At 54.5% G+C, this 19,771-nt stretch overlaps 9 protein-coding genes across 9 annotated transcripts; 3 read left to right on the forward strand and 6 right to left on the reverse strand.

The window, feature by feature from the left end:
- Positions 1 to 705: 705 nt before the first annotated feature.
- Positions 706 to 1,455, reverse strand: CC77DRAFT_1020610 (hypothetical protein). The gene has a single exon (XM_018525083.1). It carries the CDS (start codon positions 1,306 to 1,308, stop codon positions 847 to 849), a length of 462 nt encoding a protein of 153 aa, XP_018385485.1. The 5' UTR covers positions 1,309 to 1,455; the 3' UTR covers positions 706 to 846.
- Positions 1,456 to 1,492: 37 nt separating this feature from the next.
- On the forward strand, positions 1,493 to 2,820 carry CC77DRAFT_1020611 (scavenger mRNA decapping enzyme). Its single transcript, XM_018525084.1, has 3 exons — positions 1,493 to 1,560; positions 1,663 to 2,403; positions 2,450 to 2,820. The coding sequence occupies exons 2-3, from the start codon at positions 1,677 to 1,679 to the stop codon at positions 2,704 to 2,706; spliced, it is 984 nt and encodes a 327-aa protein (XP_018385486.1). The 5' UTR covers positions 1,493 to 1,560; positions 1,663 to 1,676; the 3' UTR covers positions 2,707 to 2,820.
- Positions 2,640 to 3,925, reverse strand: CC77DRAFT_95222 (cysteine proteinase). Its single transcript, XM_018535407.1, has 3 exons — positions 3,656 to 3,925; positions 3,289 to 3,606; positions 2,640 to 3,238 (listed from the first exon to the last, which is right to left on the reverse strand). The coding sequence occupies exons 1-3, from the start codon at positions 3,711 to 3,713 to the stop codon at positions 2,859 to 2,861; spliced, it is 756 nt and encodes a 251-aa protein (XP_018385487.1). The 5' UTR covers positions 3,714 to 3,925; the 3' UTR covers positions 2,640 to 2,858.
- A 443-nt stretch (positions 3,926 to 4,368) lies between these two features.
- CC77DRAFT_1008979 (multisynthetase complex auxiliary component p43) lies at positions 4,369 to 5,791 on the forward strand (the record flags this gene model as incomplete). Its single annotated transcript, XM_018523569.1, has 2 exons — positions 4,369 to 5,123; positions 5,170 to 5,791. The coding sequence occupies 2 exons, from the start codon at positions 4,369 to 4,371 to the stop codon at positions 5,789 to 5,791; spliced, it is 1,377 nt and encodes a 458-aa protein (XP_018385488.1).
- Positions 5,792 to 5,926: 135 nt separating this feature from the next.
- CC77DRAFT_1020614 (hypothetical protein) lies at positions 5,927 to 9,015 on the reverse strand. The gene has a single exon (XM_018525085.1). The coding sequence runs from the start codon at positions 8,568 to 8,570 to the stop codon at positions 6,057 to 6,059; it is 2,514 nt and encodes an 837-aa protein (XP_018385489.1). The 5' UTR covers positions 8,571 to 9,015; the 3' UTR covers positions 5,927 to 6,056.
- Positions 9,016 to 9,633: 618 nt separating this feature from the next.
- On the reverse strand, positions 9,634 to 10,145 carry CC77DRAFT_1020616 (hypothetical protein). The gene has a single exon (XM_018525086.1). It carries the CDS (start codon positions 10,112 to 10,114, stop codon positions 9,953 to 9,955), a length of 162 nt encoding a protein of 53 aa, XP_018385490.1. The 5' UTR covers positions 10,115 to 10,145; the 3' UTR covers positions 9,634 to 9,952.
- Positions 10,039 to 11,777, forward strand: CC77DRAFT_1020617 (UDP-glucose 4-epimerase). Its single transcript, XM_018525087.1, has 3 exons — positions 10,039 to 10,259; positions 10,333 to 10,567; positions 10,616 to 11,777. Exons 1-3 carry the CDS (start codon positions 10,231 to 10,233, stop codon positions 11,477 to 11,479), a joined length of 1,128 nt encoding a protein of 375 aa, XP_018385491.1. The 5' UTR covers positions 10,039 to 10,230; the 3' UTR covers positions 11,480 to 11,777.
- CC77DRAFT_95536 (MCM-domain-containing protein) lies at positions 11,393 to 14,948 on the reverse strand. Its single transcript, XM_018535477.1, has 3 exons — positions 14,511 to 14,948; positions 11,994 to 14,457; positions 11,393 to 11,938 (listed from the first exon to the last, which is right to left on the reverse strand). The coding sequence occupies exons 1-3, from the start codon at positions 14,798 to 14,800 to the stop codon at positions 11,819 to 11,821; spliced, it is 2,874 nt and encodes a 957-aa protein (XP_018385492.1). The 5' UTR covers positions 14,801 to 14,948; the 3' UTR covers positions 11,393 to 11,818.
- A 30-nt stretch (positions 14,949 to 14,978) lies between these two features.
- Positions 14,979 to 18,869, reverse strand: CC77DRAFT_1020618 (P-loop containing nucleoside triphosphate hydrolase protein). Its single transcript, XM_018525088.1, has one exon. The coding sequence runs from the start codon at positions 18,697 to 18,699 to the stop codon at positions 15,052 to 15,054; it is 3,648 nt and encodes a 1,215-aa protein (XP_018385493.1). The 5' UTR covers positions 18,700 to 18,869; the 3' UTR covers positions 14,979 to 15,051.
- Between the last annotated feature and the right edge of the window lie 902 nt (positions 18,870 to 19,771).

Consider the following 19,771-nt stretch of genomic DNA (forward strand, 5'->3'; position numbering starts at 1 on the left):
AGCTCAGCAATTGCCACCCAACACGCGAGCTCAAGTCTGGAGCTTCATCGAGCCTTTGTCGATCGACCCCGCGTCTTTTGGCTCTGGAGCCGCCCAAGCATACTAGAGTCTGGAGCCTCCTAATTGCTGTCAAACGACCAGCTGCAGTCTACATGGCATGCTAACCAGCACCGTTTGTCGGCCATACCGCACCGTGTCCACTGCGCAACCCCGCATCTCCATGTCGCTCCTTATCGCTTCTGCAACGACACCAGGACTAGGTGTCTTTGTTAGTTCAGTAGTTCCGAGCAAACCCAAGTCGTGAGGTGTAAGCCCCAACGCATGCTGACGTACGAGGAGAAAATTGTTCTCTCGCACGCACTATCAAAGTGTTACTAATGGTGTGTGGATTGGATTTGTAGATTGAATTCTTGGGTTGCGTCAATTTAGTAGCTCATTTGCAAGACTGCAATGCTCGCGTGCCCACCATCCGCTTGCTACACATAATCACTCAGTGCGCCTGTTCAACCATGCCGCCCAACTCCTCGCATAACGCCAGTATCAAAGCTCGTATTCATAGCATAGGTCGTCGAGAAGCGCATCGCTCCTACGGCGTCCTTGCTGCAGTTTGCGCCCAACGCGCTAATACCCATCCTCATACATCAAGCTCGGCCCTAGAATTCAGTATCTCATCGACGATCGAGCGCTGAACAGCTATCCTGTCCTTGTCGCTTGCATCCTGTTCCCGCAGCAGCACCGCCAGTACTTCGATCGGCGGGTCAAGGTCGAGCCGTTGCGCTCGCTTCCAGCGCTTCAACCGAGCGATTCCGGTACATGGCTACAAGCGCATATCTTGTTAGCGCATGATTACAACGTCGAGGACTTCATATCATAGATGGGCGGGGACTCGGAACTTACGCCATAATGCGCGCTCATGTCAAACTCCCTCAGTATCTTGTCGTGCAGGCTCAGACCTCCCTGGTGCGTCCGCGGTGCAAGCCTTTGCTTCTCCTTTGTGGTCCAGTACTTCTTGATCGCTGCATCTGATATGCGCCGTGCTCTGTCCTCGTCTGGTGTGCTCTCCACCTCTTGCGCCTTGACCTCCTGTTCTGTTTGCTCGATGATCGCAGCTTCCGTTGTTGTCGGCTCAGTATTTGAGATGTCGGCAACCTCTGGCTTGATGTCTTTCAGCTTCGCCTCGAGTATGTTCTTCTTTGCGCCTTGCGATTTGACGCCAGCCTTTGTGACCCTGTTTGTCGTGCCGTGGAATGCGAGAGTCGACTGCTGCGCCTTGGCAGCGGGGGCGGATGCTTTGCGTCTGGGAGCCATTTTGGAGTATTTGCGATCGATAATGGGCAGTTGTTGGTTGCTCAACGTCGTGATAGTCGCTTGCGATGATGGGGTGGTTGGGTTCAGTGACCTCATTCGATTTGCTTGGCGCTGATCAGGGTCGCATTCATTGGTTGCTGCAGTGATACGCGAGATCGCGCAGACATGTGATCTCGCATCAATCTCCCCACATCCACCCGAAATTGCGGGAGACTTCTCTGCATGTGCTCTGGGCCATTCCACGTTTGTCTAGTAAGTTCGCTCCTTCAGTATGACGTAGACAGCCATGCTTTCTGGGATATGCAAAGTCACGTAAAATTGTTGGATGCGTTATCGTGCTGATGTCGGGTATAGTAAACGACTGAAAAATGACCTCCACAACACCCCCAGACGTTGCCGCCCACGTCGAATCTCTGATCCCAAAATTCCAGCCAACCCGCCTCCTAAACTCGGATCAGGCCGGCCGCCGCATCTCCCTCTACGGAACCATTGATTCTAAACCTGCTCTCCTACTCGCTGAGCGTGCCGCCTTCGACACCAAGCCCAGCATTCTATCCAACTTTTCCACCTCACTGCGCAACATTAAGAATCTCGGTGCAAACGACATCTACGCCTGGTTCCTCGCAAATTCCAACCCCAGCGATGACAACCCGCCTCCGGACTTCAAGTTGAATCTAATCTATCCTTGCACAGAGAAACATGTAAAAAAGTACGAGCAGCAGCGTCTGCGGGTTGTTACCGAGACGCCCGAGATTTACCAGAAATATGTGAGGCCGTACATGCAGGCGCAGCGTGAAAAGGGCGCACTGGATTGGATCTTCAATATTCTCGAGGGTCGGACTGAGCAAGAAGATGTCATGTACCGGGAGTCTGGCGAAGAAGGCTTCTTACTCTTGCCGGATCTGAACTGGGATCGCAAGACGATGGGTAGTCTGCATCTGCTAGGTCTGGTCGAACGAAGAGACATATGGAGCGTAAGGGATCTTAAACAAAGCATGGCAGAGTGGGTTAAGCATATGCGGGAGAAGATGATTGAGGCAACTGTCAAGTTGTACCCGGAGATTGAAAAGGATGAGCTCAAACTCTACGTGCATTGTAAGTTCGTACGATGAGGTTGGGGAGACTCGCTGACTGGTGATAGACCAACCAACATACTACCACTTTCACATCCACATCGTCCATGTTTCGCTGGAAGCTGGCAGTACACAAGCTACCGGGAAGGCCTTGGGTCTGGAGAATATCATCTCGCAACTCGAAATCATGGCTCCTAAATCGTCCCCGTCGCCAGGTATGCAAGATGTCAGCTTGACATATCACCTTGGCGAGAGGAGTGATCTATGGGAGAAGGTCTATCTGCCGCTGAAGGAAGGACGAGAAGTAAAGGTAGATGAGTTTTGAGTCACATCAAACGGTCTAAGCATGCTTTGAATCTATGCAGACAGCCGTAGCAGCGATATCGTGCCTCACAGTACTTGTTCTCAAGATATTCGTTACCAATCTACTTGGTCTGGTTCGTGTACTCTCTAGACTCCACAGCTGGTTAGCCGTTCCTAGAATGACTCGGCAAGCGTGATCAGACTGAAACGCAGCTCGCCTCCACCGGCCTCTGCCTCGCGCTTCAGGAAGCTACGCACGCCCAGGTCAAGAGCCTTTTCGCTGAGAACATCTTCATCTGGAGCCAACGTGCCCCTGTCAAGAGGACCCTTCCGTCGACCATCAAGTTCCCAAAGGTGGTTTTTGTCCGATTTGATGAAGCAGACGTAATGTAGGTCGACATCGGAATCGGCTTCGGGCGCAGCGGTGTCACCTCCCGATGCAGCGTCTTGATGCGCGCTCTCGAGTGCTTCAGACTCGTAGAGGAGATCGGCTCGTTCAATGGGCTTGAGTGGTATCGCGTCGTTGACCAGCTTGGCGAGGTTTGAGTCGGGTTCTGGAGTCTTGTTAGCATGCCAACTGGTATCTGGTAGAATGACTACTAACTGATATGAGCGCGTGCGGAGCCATTGGAGACACCATGGAGCAGGCCGATTAGGCCACAGGCATTTCCAATTGTCTGCTTGTACCAGACAACCTCTTCATCCGGGCCATGTCCCTGGTACTCCGTCTTGTCCTGGTCTTCCTGTACGCGGAACTTTTCGTATGTCTTACTGACGGGAAACACGAGGAGCAGAGCATGGGCAGGCCGCGGCACAAAAGCAAGTAGCTCAGGCTCGTCTATGCTGAAGACATCGTGGAATGCAAGCTTCTCCGAGAGACCGAGCTTGTGAACGAGGGCGGACATGACATCAGGATTGTTCTCTGTCGCGCATTAGCTGGCATAATTGCGGTGTGAGAAGACGTGTCTTACCCAGGGGAATGAACCTCTTCCTGCCCTTGGGCACGTCTGGTGATGTCTCGGATGCCATGGTGGTGCTGTGCGGGAATGGTGTTGCGGGGAAGGAGTTCTGAGCTCGACATGTTATACCTAGGTACGTGGGGCGCAGGCAGCAAACGAGTCGTCATCCAAACTTTCCTTACTTTTACCAGGCATGTAATAGGCTACAGCATCGTCGGCATAGGACAGTTGGATAGTCTATGACATTCGAACGTCGAGGCACTGACCGGGTATACGAAGCTCATGACGAGGTATAGCCAAAGACCGATCTTGTCAAATTGGTTCCTGGTGCAAAGCGACAATTATCCTCATGATAAATCAAGCCATCTTGAGATGCAGCAGACGCGATGCATGTGATGGACACGCGACTTGGGCAAACGCGATGGCCTGTGCGGCGACATGGAAGCTTCTGAGCCCCGCGGTGACGGCGGACCTGAATTTGACTCACGTGAATCATGCGTCTTCGCCATTATCCACCAGCTACACCCTTTTGTCGCATACTACACATCGGACGGCCCCAATTCTCGCAGCCCAGACACTTTCCGTTCGGAGCCTCTTTAGCACTGCCCAGATCCCCCCTCAGATCGAGAACCACCGCCGCCAGCAGCTTTACGGCGGATTTCTTTACCCCACTACAACCACTTGCCCTCGACTTTTTCCAGCGATTCTTCCCACCACTGCCCACCATGGCCACAATCGACGAAACTCTAGCGATCTTCCTCAAGACACACGCGCCCAACAACGCTGCCGACGAGACGGACGCTGTCAAGGCCTCGCAGGCTCTCTTCCCCGAAGTCACCTACTCCGACGCCGAGAAGACTGAGCTCAGCCAATGGCTCATCACCGCCTCCCACATCGCCTCTTCTTCTGAGGACGCCGCGAAAGCCTCCGAGCGCCTGTCGTCACTGAACACACATCTGTCCAGCCGGACCACCGTCCTCGGCGCCAAGCCCTCCGTCGCAGACATTGCCCTCTACCAGAAGCTCGCACCGGTCGTCTCCAAGTGGAGTGCTGAGGAGAGGACTGGAGAGCAAGGATACCACCACATTGTCCGCCATGTCGACTTTGTCCAGAACTCGCCTGTCTTCGGCCTGAAGCTGGACGACAAGGTCAACATCGACCAGGACAGTGTCATCTTCAAGATCAAGCCGGTAGACGCAAAGGCGGAGAAGGAGCGCAAGAAGAAGGAGAAGGAGGCTGCCGCTGCCAACGCCGCTGCGTCTGGTGCCACAGCTACTACCCTGACTGGCGACCAAGGACAAAGTGGACAGGGCCAGGCAGGCAAGAGCAAGGCCGAGAAGGCCAAGGGCAAGGCCGAGGCTGCTGGCTCCGCTGTAGCATCCGCAGTCGTTGGAAACGCAGCTGGCGGTGTTCCAGAGGGTGCGCCAACCGAGAAGAAGAAGAAGGAAAAGAAGGAGAAGCAGCCCAAGCCCCAGAAGGCGTAAGTCACGAACCCTCGTGATCGTGTATACAACTGACAATCACAGTGCGCCAGTCGAGAAGCCTCTCTCCCCCGCCCTCATCGACCTACGTGTAGGCCACATCCTCAAGGCCGAAACCCACCCCAACGCCGACTCGCTCTACGTATCCACAATCGCATGCGGCGACGCTCCCGGCACAGACAACACTTCCGAGTACGAAGGCCAGATCGTGCGCACAGTATGCTCTGGTCTTAACGGCCTGATCCCCCTTGCTGAGATGCAGAACCGCAAAATTGTCGCCGTGTGCAACCTGAAGCCCGTCACCATGCGCGGTGTCAAGAGCTGTGCAATGGTACTCGCTGCATCACCACGCGTCGCCGAGGGCGAGGACAGCCACAAGGGACCAGTCGAGCTGGTGGATCCCCCCAAGGAGAGCAAGGCAGGTGACCGGGTCTACTTTGAGGGCTGGGAAGGCGAGCCTGAGCCTGTACTCAACCCCAAGAAGAAGGTCTGGGAGATGATCCAGCCGGGCTTCACTACAACAGATGGTCTGGAAGTGGGCTTCGACGTCGGTGTCGTGCCACAGTTGAGCGGCGAGGGTGCGGATAAGAAGACGGGTGTAGCCAAGCTGAGGACCAAGGACGGCCTGTGTAGCATCCCCACTCTCAAGGGAGGTGTTGTGCGATAGATGCGTCTGATTAGACAAGAACGAAAAAGTTATTGTACTGCCTCGCGCATATATCGAGTGTTCAGAGGTAGATTTCATGCTACAAAGTGAGCCTGTCACTTAATAAGCCAACAATCTCACAAACCATTGCAGTCAGGATTACGTCGTCAAATTAAATAACAATTGCTAGTGCTCTGGTGCTATCGTGGGGTATACAAAAACACTCGTTAAAATCCCGAAGGTATACAAAAAACGCCGTCATGCTTTCGTCCCAAACATTATTGGCCTAATCCATTAGGCTGACCGGGTACTCAAAGTCCTTTTGTGCGTCCGTCCCATGTAGTCTCACCTGGTACAGGCACGTGTGACTAGCACCCCAATTGCTAATTACACGCACCATGGTTCTCCGAACAGGCTCGGACGGCTCGCCAGCGAGGTCAAACGTCTGGAGATGGTTCGACGCGTGGATGTTGTACTTGAATGACCCCAAGCACTTCCAGGCGGGGCCACTGATGCTGTGCGGTGGCGGGTCGTGGCATGCCATTTGGCGATGGGAGTAATAGGGGTTGATGGGCGCGTCCGTCTGGACCCAGAGCTCAATGTCGCGGGGAGCGTTGGAGATGTTGCGCGCCGGCATCATGTTCATGGGTACGTGCTCGATGGTGACCTGCTTGGGGATGACAGGCCGTGGGAGTCGGACTGTGAGCTGAGCCTGGCCGGCTGAGGTCCCGCTCTGTCCAGCAGAACACCAGCAGTCGCCTGGCTCCTCCCACTTGGTGAGCGCTGCCATCGGCGGGTTCTGTCCAGGCATAAACGTCACGCGGCGCACAAACTCGTAGAATCGACCAGGCTTGTTGTTGAAGGTCACAGAAGACAGGTCGGGCTCGACGATGGCGCCCAAGCCAGGGGAGAAGTAGTTGGGTTTGGTGAGGTGGTGTTCGTAGTTTGCGACGAGGTTGGCTTGGGCTAGAGAATTGAGCCGGATCTGGTCCATCATGGTCTTTCGGGTCTCTGCTTGCACCATCGTCTGGAACTGGGTGCTGTGGGCTCGCATGGCCTCGTCGATCTTCTTGTCCACTCGGACGGTCATGTCCTGGTAAGACTTCTCAATCTGACGGATGAACTCTTCGCGTGTGACTGCTTCAGGCCATGTAGACGTGTAGCCGCGGTCCTGGTGCAGAGCTGGGTTGAGGAGATCTTGGAGCTTCTTCTTGGATCCTTCGAGAAAATCATGCCAATCCGCCTCCGTCTCAGTCGAACGCGCCTTGCCAAGCAAAGCAGACCAAAACTCTTCTGATATCTCCGTCGAACCATCCTCCTTGCGACGAACTATCATCATATCCGGCAACTCGTGTCTCAGCTCCTCAAGAGTTGCCCTCATCTCCCTTGTGCTTTTGCTGAACTTCTCGTCCATATTAGACATGCGGCCCCACAAGAAATGATCTTCGCCGTTTTCTTTGTAGGCTTTGGCGCGCTCTATTTCTAGCTGAACTTGCCGTTCAGCATCCGTGGAACCTCTTGGGGGAGTAATAATATCTGTGATCCATTCGTATGTATAGCCAACACGAGCACCTACGGCTTTCAGGAGATTTGGTGTCCGCGCTGCAGACTCGGGGTGCTCGGTCGCCATCATGTAGGACGAAGTCAGCCATCCCAATAGCAGAAAAGCAGCCAACGCTGCAAAGGCCCACGTCACAGGCTTCTTCCATGCCCACGCCGGCTCGTCGAACTCAGGCGGCTCTACATCGCCGAGCCACGCGTTGAGCTCGACTCTGTCTTTTTGGTGAGGGCGACGTCGCTCAGCCTGTCGCTGCAGTTGCGGTGCTGGCGGACCTTGTTGGTGGAGCCTACCCTGCTCTTCGGCGATCAGCTCCTTGAGAGAATCTTCGGTTTCAGCTGTTGTAGCGCGGACAGGCTGCTTCACATTCGCCCTAGTTCGCACCTGATCGTTGATGGATGTTTTGATAGGCTTCTCGGCTTGACTGGGAATCTTAGTCGAATCCGGGGTCTTGTTGCGAACAGGACCTTGAGACAGAACCGGGGTTGGTCCTTGCGTCCGTGCTCCGTTCACTGTGCGGCTGGCGGGCCTGCGATACGGTACTGCAGGCTTGATGAAGGGATCTTGCGCGGCTGAGGCTGCTTGTTCAGGCTGGCGGGTTGGTGCTGCAGGCTGGACGAAAGGTGAGCTTCTAGGCTCGTCCCGGATGGGTCCACCGGCGAATGGGTCCTGAGAGACAAGCATGCCAGCCTCGTGAGCAAGGCCAAAAGACTTGGTGGTGTTGCCGACAGATGCTGCAAAGTCATCATCGCTGTGACTGAAGTCATCACTATCGATGAAAGAGTAGCCGGGGGTGACTTTTGATTTGGATGTGGGGTTGCGCGCGGCGTCTGGCGAGAGCTTGCCGCTGTTGGGGATTTTCTTGACGGAGAGTGACGGACGACCGCTACCAAGTTCGTTGGCGCTGTCATCCCGGTGATCTTCCTCTTCTTCTTCCTCTTCTTCCTCCTCATCCTGACCATTGGCGTACTTTTCGAGCTGGCTTTCCATGGCCTGGGTGAAACCTGTAGCGGGGGCAGCCGGAAGCTTGTCAGGGGCTCCAATGCGACCGCTCGCGCCGTAGGCATTTGATCTGCGGTTGGCGACCTTGGTCAGGGTCGTCGTAGTGCGTTTCGCAGCGGACGCTGTGGCATTGGTGACTATTGATTCTGCGGTAACGGAGTTTGCTTTTGCGCTGAGCCGGTCTGAGCGGCGATTCCGCCCACCAGGTGTGCGTACCTCACCGTTAGCACGTTGGGACATGGCGATGGTCTGTCAATGTCCCGATTGGAGTCTAGAGTGATGTGGAGCCAGGAGATGCGAATCCAAGGACAGACGACAGGGACTGAGTTTCTTGCTGAGCTTCTGTGAGCATTTGTCTGTTTTGAAGTTGAATCGCTGGGATGGCCAGTTGTGAAAGAAAAGGCGGACGACTGGAGCCGCCCAACAACAAGGTGCAACAAAGAGATGAGGCCGACTCGCAACAATGGCGAGCATAACAGAAAACAGGGGTAAGGCAAGTAGCTTCGTTGCAGCCAGCCGACGAAAATTTGCGCGGTGAAGATGAGGATGAAGGTGAAGCATGACAACACGTGCATGCAGCCTCATATGCATGGAGACGTTTTCACACCGCAAGGACATGGGTAGGAGAGCGCGCCAACTTACACCTCGTTCTGTGATCCAGCTCTTTCGCGTCCGGACTGCGCGGTCCCAAACGCGTCGTCGAGCAATGTTCCAACTCTTCCTTTAACACTTGCGATGACGGTGTTGTTGGTGACGGTACCTGCAGTGGGTCCGTAAACACGTGGACAAACCCTCACGCGTCGAGGCCGGCAAAACGGGCGTAGGGTCGTACTGGCTGAAAAAACTTTTGGCGCTCGTGTGTGTGCAGTTTGCGACTCGCGATCATGTTCCCAGGATCCGGCGCGATGTTCTCCAGTGTGTATTGATGGGTGACGATGTGATTGTTGAAAGTTCGAGGTCGCGCTTTGAGGTGCAAGGGTTCAGCCTGTCCGGAAGCCACCGCAAACGGGAGGTTAAGCGAGCAGGCGCTTAATCCGGCGGTGTGTGACATGGCAGTCTTTGACACAAAAAACTAACTCCTAAAGGACACAAGCAGACATGAGCAAGAATAGCAGGCTGGGAGAGACGGAGCATCTATCAGAGAGACTGGGAGCTAGTGTCTCCGCTACCACAAGACATGGATGATGCATGAAATTTCCGGGCCCAGCTCGAAGCGGAGCACGAGACCCTGAGAGCCACAACGCTTATTTCGCCGTCTCGCATGTACCTGCGTCACCCAACTCTAGTCAGAGGAAGGTATGTCGTACAGCGATGCTGTGACTGGTGCATGTAGCTTGAGGACGGGGAGTGGCTTGTCAAGCCCGCGCAACGTCTCTGGAGTGTAAGGGTTGCTATTGTGATCTACGGCTTGCCAGGCGATGCCACCCGCAGTCGGCCCACCATGCCACAGTCCCTTGCTCTAACAACACGCTACCAAACTTGACATACTCGTCCATACATGGCTTTGTGTCTACAGTTGTGATGTGGTCTACCCAAGTGTGACAGTAGAGCAACACAAGAGGACGGGTTGTGTCTGTGACATGGTCCACCCGTACATTTCGTCTGCTACACTTGGGTACCTTCTAGCAGAGCAGATGAACACGATCACACATCCAGAATGCCATATATATTTCAGAATACATGGCGATGGCACAAGGCAGCCAGACAACGCTTGCCATATCTGGAAATCTATCCGCACGCGGCTCTTCTCCCACCACTAGTGCCACAGCCCATGAACCCAGCATCTCGTGCTGCCGCGTTTTTATATATCTGCAACCTCGCAATCAAACACAAGTCTGCGATCGCATAAGAGCAACCGCCCCAGCCACATCCTCTTCTCTCCACATTCTAAGCTCTCACAATGGTTGTCGGATCTGTTCTCGTCACCGGGTAAGCTGCCCCTCCACCCCTCCATTTAGCTATGCGAAAGCATCACGCTCAATTGGTACTGACGACGGCGCAGTGGAACCGGCTACATTGGCTCCTTCACAGCTCTTGCCCTCCTCGAGGCAGACTACAAGGTCGTCATCGTCGACAACCTCTACAACTCCTCCCCAGAAGTCGTGAACCGCATCGAGCTCATCTGCGGCAAGCGACCTGCCTTTTACCAAGTCGACGTTACGGATGAGGCCGCGCTCGACAAGGTGTTTGAGGAGAACCCAGACATCGACAATGTCATCCACTTTGCTGCTCTGAAGGTGCGTCCGCTCCTCGACTACGGGCTGAAGTTGAACTAACAATCCCAGGCCGTTGGAGAGTCTGGCGAGATCCCCCTCACATACTACCGCGTCAACGTTGGCGGCTCGATTGCGCTTCTCTCCTCCATGGTCAAGCACAATGTCACAAACATCGTCTTCTCTTCTTCCGCGACCGTCTACGGCGATGCGACGCGCGTCCCCAACATGATCCCCATCCCTGAACACTGCCCCATCGGCCCGACCAACGTATACGGCCGCACAAAGTCCACCATCGAGGGTGCCATTACAGACACCATCGAAGCTGAGCGCAACAACGCGAAGAAAGCTGGCAAGGACGACAAGGAGATCAAGAAGTGGAACGCCGCGCTGCTGAGGTACTTCAACCCCGCCGGTGCGCATCCCAGCGGTATCATGGGCGAGAACCCTCTGGGCGTGCCATACAACCTCCTCCCCTTGTTGGCGCAAGTTGCGATCGGCAAGCGCGAGAAGCTCCTCGTCTTTGGTGACGACTACAAGAGCAAGGACGGCACAGCGATCCGCGACTACATCCACGTCCTTGATCTAGCGCGAGGCCATCTCCAGGCGCTCAACTACCTGCGCGAGCAACAACCCGGTGTCAAGGCATGGAACCTGGGTACCGGAAAGGGCTCGACCGTCTTCGAGATGATCAAGGCATTCAGCACCGTTGTGGGACGCGACCTACCATACGAGGTTGCGCCGCGGAGACAGGGTGACGTGCTCGACCTGACAGCGAACCCCACACTTGCCAACAAGGAGCTCGACTGGAAGACCGAGTTCACACTGGAAGACGCTTGCGCCGACCTGTGGAAGTGGACAGAAAACAACCCAGAGGGTTACGAGCAGCAACCACCAAAGGAGTTTTTGGACGCATTGAAGAACAAGAAGGCGTAGACGAAGAGGAATGGATTAAGGAAGAAACGCGCATATGAGGATGTCGAAGCGCTACATTTTACACATCTCCTTGACATGATTATCTAAGTTCTATGGGTACAAGTGAGACCCTTGGTTATTGAATCGTTTCAAGTTAGTTGTCTGTGCGATCATTCAATCTGAGAATAATTCCAAACTTCACGCAACGTCATGTATTTGAAAGTCAGATCTGGGTATAACATTATCAAACATGTAGTCGACTGCTGTCCCAACTCCGGGCCTCATGCCAACACAAACATGGCCGCGCAAACGCTCAAAAGATTTGATACTCAGCCGATGTGCGGCATACTCCATCAACGCCTAGGCAATGTCCTCAATCGGGCAGTTTGGATGTAACACGTAGACTGCCTTGTCGTTGCCCTCACCCTGGCCCTGTTCGTCTGCAAGTCCTTCACCCCGGATCAACATGAGGTATTGCTCCTGGAGTATTCGTTAGCATACAGATGACCATACGTCTCGAGTTATTCCGACATACCTTGACGACCTTCTTCAGCACCTTCTTCGCAAGTGTCCTCTCCTTCTCCAGATCCTCTTGCGTCTCCATTTCATTCTCCTTCTGCTCAAGGTACCAGATGAGCAGCTCTTCCTCTTCGACGCCGTCTTGTGTCTCTTCTTGGTCCTCGTTGACGCGCTTGACAAACATATTGCGCATAGCGACGTACTTGTCGTGCGTGATCTTGGTCTTCTCACGTGGCGCGACGGCTGGTGTCGCTGTTCGGTCTCTAGAAGCGTCTTGCTGATCGTCCATTGGCGCATCGGCCTCCTGTTCTGCGGCGGTCGCTGCAGCAAGCAACGCCTCGTCGTCGTCGTCTTCAACCTCGACGTCGTCCTTCTCGACTGATATGATAGACTGGCGGAGGAGGTTGTAGGCTTCTTTGACAAACTCAGGGGTAATATCGCTGACGCAGTTGGCCTTTGCAATAGCCTCTGAGAGACGAATCATACTCTCGAGTTGTCGAACAGTAATACGGTAACTGTTGCGGCCGATGCCACCTTGTGCATCGTCTGCGCGCAGCTCCTTGTACTTCTCGACTAGTGTTTCCCTTGCCTCATCGGTAAATTCTGGCCTAAAGGTCCTCGCGAAGCGGATGTAGCGTTGCAATTGCTCAGTATTGAACTCAGGGTCTACAGCTTCGTCTCTGTGCTGGTGAATACCAACAATGTGCTCAGCCAGATGGCGGTCGACAGCCTCGTCGCACTCATCCAGTACGACGAAGAAGAGATCGAAACGAGACATGATGGGCGCAGACATGTTGACGTTCGCGCGCAGCGTTGTCTTGCGGTTATAGCGTCCGCCGACAGGATTAGCCGCAGCAAGGATAGAGGTACGGGCGTTGAGGGTGGCTTGGATGCCGGCCTTAGCAATCGAGATTGTCTGTTGTTCCATAGCTTCGTGGATAGCGACTTGATCGGCAATATCCATCTTGTCGAACTCGTCGATGGCGCAGATACCGTTGTCAGCCAGCATGAGAGCACCGGCCTCGATTGTGAACTCTCCAGTCTCCTCGTCCTTGACTACCGCGGCTGTAAGACCGGCAGCTGAAGAAGCCTTGCCAGAGGTGTAGACGGCGCGAGGAAGGAAGCTGCAAATGTACTTCAGGAACTGTGACTTGGACGTTGACGGATCGCCGACGATGCAGATGTTGATGTCTCCACGCAACGCCATACCCTCGGGTGTCTCTTTTGATACACCACCCATCAGTTGCAGCAGGAGACCCTTCTTGATGACCTGGTGGCCGTAGACCATGGGTGCTATCGAGTCAACTAGTCGCATGAAGATGTTGGGCTTGTGCACCATGTCCTTGAGATCCTGAATCTCCGCAGCAGTCAGCGTACCAAGATACTCTTCCTGTGCCTCCTCGCCGCTTGTCGCGTTTGACTCAATCTGTCCTTGGCCAAGAGATGCGAGAATGTTGCTCGCCTGACCTGTCAGGTGGTGATTCGAGGTTTGTCCAGGAGTAGAGTGATCTGGCGAGACCATGCACGCCAGGAAAGACATGCGGTATGTCAGGTCGCGCACACCAAGGGCTTTGAGACCGCTGACACCTGACCCACCGACATCGTTGCCTCGCGTGGTGTTTGCGGTATCCCTCATTGCTTGGGGGCGCACACCAGGTACGCGGAACTGGCTTACGTCTGGAATGACAATCACTGTGCCCGTAAAGATACACTTCTCGCCAGCCTTTGCCCGATCCACCATCTCTCCTCGAAGGATAACGTCCATTGTTCGGGGCATGCTGCCAGTGGGAATCTCTGAACTGTTCTCCTGGATGCGCACCTTTTGCCAATCTACGAAAGTTGACTGCCTGATATCAAGACGCCAGCCCTCCCTGTTCATGCAAGTTATGTTGGGACATTGTGTCGGCTCTGTGTACTTGAAAGTCTGTTCGATGTTCGGCACGACGGTGTTGCAGATCTCGCAGACAAAGGTGGCCATTGAAAGCTCTGGTCGAACTTCAGATGTTCGCGTCGCAGTACCAGAGATGGAAAGCAAGCTGCCGATTGATGTGGTGCGTAGCTGGCGAATACGGGACACAAGAGGCAGGTTGTAAAAGGCCAGGGTGAACAGCTTGTCGGTCTGCTGGTTCGACGTCTTCTCGTTGAGACTCTCGTTCTGGCTTGTAGCGTTGCCGGCGCTCGAGGTACCGGCTGCAGAGGCAGTCGAGGCGGGCTGCTTGTGCTGGCGGAAGTACTTGGGCTCGTACTTTGCGATGAGGTTGTGGAGCGACCGAACCATGTACGGCAGGAAGCGGTAGTATTCACTCGCAATGGCCGCGGCCAGAATGCCATCTTCGTGCCTGAGGAGATGTGTGTAGTCGACGTAGAGGGTGGACAGTCCGTACAGTCGCATGCCCCGTATTTGGGCAATGTAGTATTTGTCTGTGGTGGGCACGGCACTCGAGGCGGGAAGAGCCGATGACGAGGGATCTTCTGTGTAGCTATCCTGACATCAGCACAGTGCACAGCATGAGGCTGCTGTCGTGAGGCTCACTTTTCGAGGAACTCCTGGAACCGCAGCGATAACGTTTCTCCAGTAACGTCCACTACCTTTGGGATGTCTGTTCGCGGGGCATTCGTGCGCCTCCCCGGTACCCGTGCTCCGATAATCTCGTCGTCAGGGTCTCCCTCTACATCGCTGTTCGCGCCGGCGCTTTCAGAGGGTGGTCCGCGGGGTCTCGCAGACGAGGATCGCATTTGCGGTGTGCGTGCATCGTTACCGTACGCGCTCGAGGGAGTGGGAGCGGCATCAGAATTGAGCGCGAGGTCTAGTAACGAAGACATGGTGTGCGTATGGGTATGTTATGTGGGGTGCTGTTTGCTATACAGGAGTCTTGCGGGGACTGTAAACACGCGAAAACGCGGTCGCGCTGTCCGGATGGGGAAGTAAGTGTGGGTCTGTGCACGCCATGAACATCACGACGAATGGTAGGGATAAGATATACGTGCAGCATCAGTGGATGGATTTCAGCGTCCTACAGATCTCAATTACTGTCAAAAGGTATCATACACAAACTATCGTCAAACCGCTAAGATTAACCCCATGTTCCACCACCGCCCCTACCAGCCCTCCTCTGTGCACTCAATCTCCAGTCATCTTCACCTGCAAACTTGTTGTGCAAAGGCTGTATCCTCTCGGCCTTCTTCCTCTTGCTCAGTCTGTCCGTTGGCGCAACCTTGAAGAACGTCGGCGCCGCTTCGACAAGCCACTTTGGCTCGATAGCACTGCAGAAATGCATATACTCCTTCGTCGTCTCGACAAGAGAGTGGTATATAACGTGTTCAGCAGGCTTGCCAAACAGTGAAGAAGAGGGATGAAGGTAGACTGGTGTGCCCTCAACAAGCGTCTTGTAGCCCTCGGCAGGGTCTTTGCGCGCCGAGTTGCGGAAGAAGCCTGAACACAGAGCTTGTCGGACCTTGATCGTGTTGCGGCCACACGACACGACCTGATGTTTGTGTCGTGCCATAATCTGCAGCAACTGATTTCGAACGTCGCGCACGCGCTGCATGTTCTTCGGCATGACAAAGTTCTCATGGCACCATGGCGTGCTGAATCCTCCCTGCTTCCAGCCGTTGTACACGTTGAGAAGGGTTATGTGATCGCCAGAGGGGTCGTTGAACTTCTGCTTCTTCTGGTCGGCCTGTTGTTGCTTGTCACGCGGACGGTGGAAAACGTTTTGGGTTGCGCTGATCATGGCCACAATGGTCAAAATCTCGTCTGAGCACTGAAGGTCGACAGATTTGATGAGTGACTTTGAAAGGGACGGGTCCATCGGGAAGTCTGCCATCTGTCGACCGAGACGCGTCAGCAGACCTTCGTCGTCCAGCGCGCCCAGCTGATACAACTCTTCCAAGGCAGTCAACATGGTGTTCGTAGGCGGTGGATCCATAAAGTCAAAGTGCAGGAGGTCGTTGATGCCCATCGCTTTGAGCATCAAAATCGTGTTCGACAAATTTTGACGCTGGATCTCCGGAATAGTAGTCGGCAACATCTCATTCTGGAACGCGGCCTCGGTGTACAGACGGAAACACTTTCCTGGTCCTGTCCTACCTGCTCGTCCACTCCTCTGACGAGCCTGGGCTTGCGAGATGGGGGTGATCTGTAGACGGTCCATTCCCAGCTTTCCATCATACGAACTTTGTTTGACAAAACCCGGGTCAACGACGTAGTAGATGCCGTCTATAGTCAGACTGGTCTCGGCGATATTGGTGGCGATGACGACTTTACGGGTACCATTGGGGGCGGGCTCGAAGATACGAGAGGCTACCTCAGACGGCAAGGCACCGTAGATGGGCAGAATCATCAACTCCGGGACGTTCGGACCCAAGGCTTTCATGCGCTCTGAGATAATCTCACAGGAAGAGTCAATCTCCTCTTTACCTGTCAGGAAGAGCAGAATGTCACCAGCTGGCTCCGTCAAGTGGATCTGCATGACCGTGACCAGCGCCGCGTCCAGGTAGTCAGACTCCGGCTCTTTACTGTACATGACCTCTACCGGGAAGGTTCGACCTGGAATCGAGAATATAGGACACTTGTAGAAGTATTCAGAGAACTTGTCGGCATCGAGGGTGGCACTGGTCACTATAAGCTTCATGTCCGGGCGTCGTTTGAGCGTCTTCTTCAGCAGTCCGAACAAGACGTCTGTGGCAATTGTGCGTTCGTGGGCCTCGTCAAGCATGATACAGCTGTACTTTGACAGCATGGGATCCAACAGAATCTCACGCTGCAAGATACCGTCCGTCATGTACTTGATGCGGGTGTCGGGTGAAGTCTTGTCTTCGAATCGAATGGTGTAGCCAACCTCGTTACCAAGAGCGCAGCCAACCTCTTCAGCAACACGCTTGGCAACACTCATAGCTGCTACACGCCTGGGCTGAGTACATCCGATAACCAGCTCGTTACCATAGCCAGCTTCAGCCAGATACTGGGTCATCTGTGTGGTCTTTCCAGATCCAGTATCACCGACGACAATCAGAATCTGATGGGTTGCGACAGCCTCAAGAAGCTGGTTCCTGAATTTGAACACAGGCAGTGACTCTCGCTGCTCCTTGATGCTCATGTTTGTACGTTTGCCGAACGAGGTTTCCTTGCTGTTCGTGGAGATCTTCTTCCATTCCGGCAGGGCCTGGCTGGGCTCATTCGTTCGAGTGTTGCGCAGGTCGCTTGCAAACTGTCGTTGTTGAGCCATGGGATCATTCCACTGACTACTCAAGTCGACGTTCGCAGCCTCCTTTGCGGCCTTCTCTTGGGCTTCTTGTTGTTTGAGGTCGCGGCGTTCCTTTGCCAGTGTATCACCAGCCATCGCAGCGCGATTGAGCGAGCCATCGGGCGCCTTGACAACCCGGATTGGTGAAAGCTCCAGTGATTGCTTGGTCTGGCCAGCCAAGAAGGGCGGCTCCTCCTCACGAACTTCAATGTCAACATCCTCCTCTTCTTCGAAGCCACCCTCGCCGTTGATGTGCGCGTTGAAGTCCTCGTCGATGTCGGGATAGTCTGATTTCGGTATCACGCCAGAAGCAATGAGCTGTTTGATTTCCCACCGTTCTGGAGACGTCATGCGCTTCCGCATACCATTCTTGCGACTGTTGAAGCCATCCTCTACGATTGGCACTGCACTGTCAAAGCCTGGTATTCCCCCGAGTCCCTGAGAGTTTGCGCCTGTTCCAAAGGATGCTATGCGTTTGCCGGGAGCGAGATCTTGACCCGTCCGTTGGTCCACCTCTTTCATCGACAGCGAAATCCTGTTGTTCTCATTCTTGATGACCTTGACCTTGACTTCTTGCCATCTCGACACGAGATCGGATGGGTGGTTGACTCGCCCTTCCATCATCTGCGTGACGTGCACCAGCCCGTCGACCTTGCCTTTGACACCTTGCAGGTTGACGAAGCAGCCAAAATCCTTGACGCCTGTAACCTTGCCATCGTATACTTTGTATAGCACAGGCTCGTCGTCGAGCTCGGGAGTGGGTGGCCGTCGGAACTCGTCGAGATCTTCGTCGCGGTACTTCTTGCGGCTTCGTTGCTTGTTGTTCGGTTTGACGGTGCGCGTACGCCCGAATTCATCTTCGAAGACTAGCTCGTCGTTCTGTTGCCTCCCTCGCCGCGGACTCCTGGACCGCGAGCGAGAGTATGACCTATCCCTCCGCCTGTGTCGCTTGCTCCTGCTCATGTCGTCGTCGCTGTCGTATGGGCTCATGCTTCTTTTCCGCGACCTCTCCTTGGGCTTGCTGCTTGGCGCCTTCCCTGCCAGACCCTCCAGCATCGCAAATGTGTCGTCCAGCGCGTCGACTTGCGGCGCATCCTTCTCAGACTCCTCGTCTGCTACCTCGTAGTCCACGTCTTTGTCGGGAATCGCCAGGCCCTTGAAGACGCGCGTTTTCCGGTCTGTCGCATCGCCGCCATCCTCTCCGTTTGCGCCAGATTCTTTCCCGTTTGCGCCCTTGTTCTTGTACTTTGGGTGAAGCGTCAGGATAAGACGGTCGATGCTCTCGACCAGACTCTGGGGGAACTCGGCGCCCATGGCCTCCAGCTGGTTCTTGAAGTCTGTGACGCCTTTGCATTTCGCATGTTGATCGATGACGAACTCGGCAAGCGTCTTGTCAGATACACCGACATGGTTCTGAATTTCGGATGTGACTTTCGAGACGAGCGACAGGAACTCGAGGTTTGCGAGATCGTCCATGGCTACGGTTTGGGCCTTCGCGGCGCGCGTTCTTCGTGTAGGCGAGGCGTATTCACAGACGATGGCGCAGTAGTCGCAAAGGGGCTGACGGGTTGTGCACTTTCAGAATGTCGCGCCAAATCGGTATGCGACGACTAATCCTCCACCGCTGGGGAAAGACTGAGTGAATGGACGGAGCTGTAGATCGTCAAGAAAGTTGATGCGGCTCGGCGGCGATTTCGCGCTAGGCTGCCCCCGCGCGCTGCAGCCACTCACTGCTCGCCAGACTCCGAGACGACATCTTATCTCACTCGAGCCACCGACGCCCAAGTTCTCAAGCACGTTGCGTACTCTTCCAGTCGTGCTAGACCATAACCTCCACTCTGCCACACGTCACGATGAGTTCCACACGTATATACCATAACATCTCGCGCACGCCCATCACGTCCACAATCCTCCTTATCTTTGCCAACTACGAACTATGGCGGATCCACAAGGGCACCCACCCCTACTGGAGTCCTAAATTCGAACAGGCAGGCTTGACTGCACCGCGCAACGAGGTCAATTCAAGCACTCCCGATAGTGGTGCTCCAGCGACTCGGGCGGAAGCTGGACGAGAGTTGCGCGGAGTCTCGATCCAGTTCATGAATCTAAATGGCGTTCCCATACCTTTTCTCGGACCCAAGTCGATGGACTGAGGACTGCATTGAGCATCGATACAAGTGATAACAGGGTCTTGTGAAGGGTTACCAGATGTCAGTGGGCTTAAGAGGCGGTGTGCATGGAGTACTGGCGTTGGATGTTGCAGCGTTCGAGCGAGAATGTTCTTTCAAGAAGTGACTCCCGGGAAATACAACCCAGAAAACGACTTTGTTCGCGGAGCAGGCTGTAAGAGCTGGAGTTGTCCACATAAGCTGCTACGATGCCGTTGATCGTGCAGCCACAAGATCAACGTTCCAGAGCCTGGCTGACCCACAGTCAACTCTACAACCCAACCAACATTTGAGAGCATGGCCAAATCCCTGTCCACTACATCGAGGAAAAACAAGAGTGAGGGGCAGAAATTCCTCCGCTTGCTGTTCCCATGTCATCG

The sequence above is a fragment of the Alternaria alternata genome (assembly GCF_001642055.1).
Source record: "Alternaria alternata strain SRC1lrK2f unplaced genomic scaffold CC77scaffold_11, whole genome shotgun sequence".
Taxonomy (NCBI): domain Eukaryota; kingdom Fungi; phylum Ascomycota; class Dothideomycetes; order Pleosporales; family Pleosporaceae; genus Alternaria; species Alternaria alternata.

Bases quoted from the DNA above. Each gene is read 5' to 3' on its own strand.
- CC77DRAFT_1020610 (XM_018525083.1), bottom strand. From the start codon at position 1,308: ATGGCTCCCAGACGCAAAGCATCCGCCCCCGCTGCCAAGGCGCAGCAG.
- CC77DRAFT_1020611 (XM_018525084.1), top strand. From the start codon at position 1,677: ATGACCTCCACAACACCCCCAGACGTTGCCGCCCACGTCGAATCTCTG. The intron at 2,404-2,449 runs GTAAGTTCGTAC...GACTGGTGATAG, and splicing joins GCTCAAACTCTACGTGCATT to ACCAACCAACATACTACCAC.
- CC77DRAFT_95222 (XM_018535407.1), bottom strand. From the start codon at position 3,713: ATGGCATCCGAGACATCACCAGACGTGCCCAAGGGCAGGAAGAGGTTC. The intron at 3,607-3,655 runs GTAAGACACGTC...AATGCGCGACAG, and splicing joins GAAGAGGTTCATTCCCCTGG to AGAACAATCCTGATGTCATG. The intron at 3,239-3,288 runs GTTAGTAGTCAT...ACAAGACTCCAG, and splicing joins CTCCGCACGCGCTCATATCA to AACCCGACTCAAACCTCGCC.
- CC77DRAFT_1020614 (XM_018525085.1), bottom strand. From the start codon at position 8,570: ATGTCCCAACGTGCTAACGGTGAGGTACGCACACCTGGTGGGCGGAAT.
- CC77DRAFT_1020616 (XM_018525086.1), bottom strand. From the start codon at position 10,114: ATGCTGGGTTCATGGGCTGTGGCACTAGTGGTGGGAGAAGAGCCGCGT.
- CC77DRAFT_1020617 (XM_018525087.1), top strand. From the start codon at position 10,231: ATGGTTGTCGGATCTGTTCTCGTCACCGG. The intron at 10,260-10,332 runs GTAAGCTGCCCC...ACGACGGCGCAG, and splicing joins GGATCTGTTCTCGTCACCGG to TGGAACCGGCTACATTGGCT. The intron at 10,568-10,615 runs GTGCGTCCGCTC...TAACAATCCCAG, and splicing joins TCCACTTTGCTGCTCTGAAG to GCCGTTGGAGAGTCTGGCGA.
- CC77DRAFT_95536 (XM_018535477.1), bottom strand. From the start codon at position 14,800: ATGTCTTCGTTACTAGACCTCGCGCTCAATTCTGATGCCGCTCCCACT. The intron at 14,458-14,510 runs GTGAGCCTCACG...ATGTCAGGATAG, and splicing joins TTCCAGGAGTTCCTCGAAAA to CTACACAGAAGATCCCTCGT. The intron at 11,939-11,993 runs GTATGTCGGAAT...CGAATACTCCAG, and splicing joins TGCTGAAGAAGGTCGTCAAG to GAGCAATACCTCATGTTGAT.
- CC77DRAFT_1020618 (XM_018525088.1), bottom strand. From the start codon at position 18,699: ATGGACGATCTCGCAAACCTCGAGTTCCTGTCGCTCGTCTCGAAAGTC.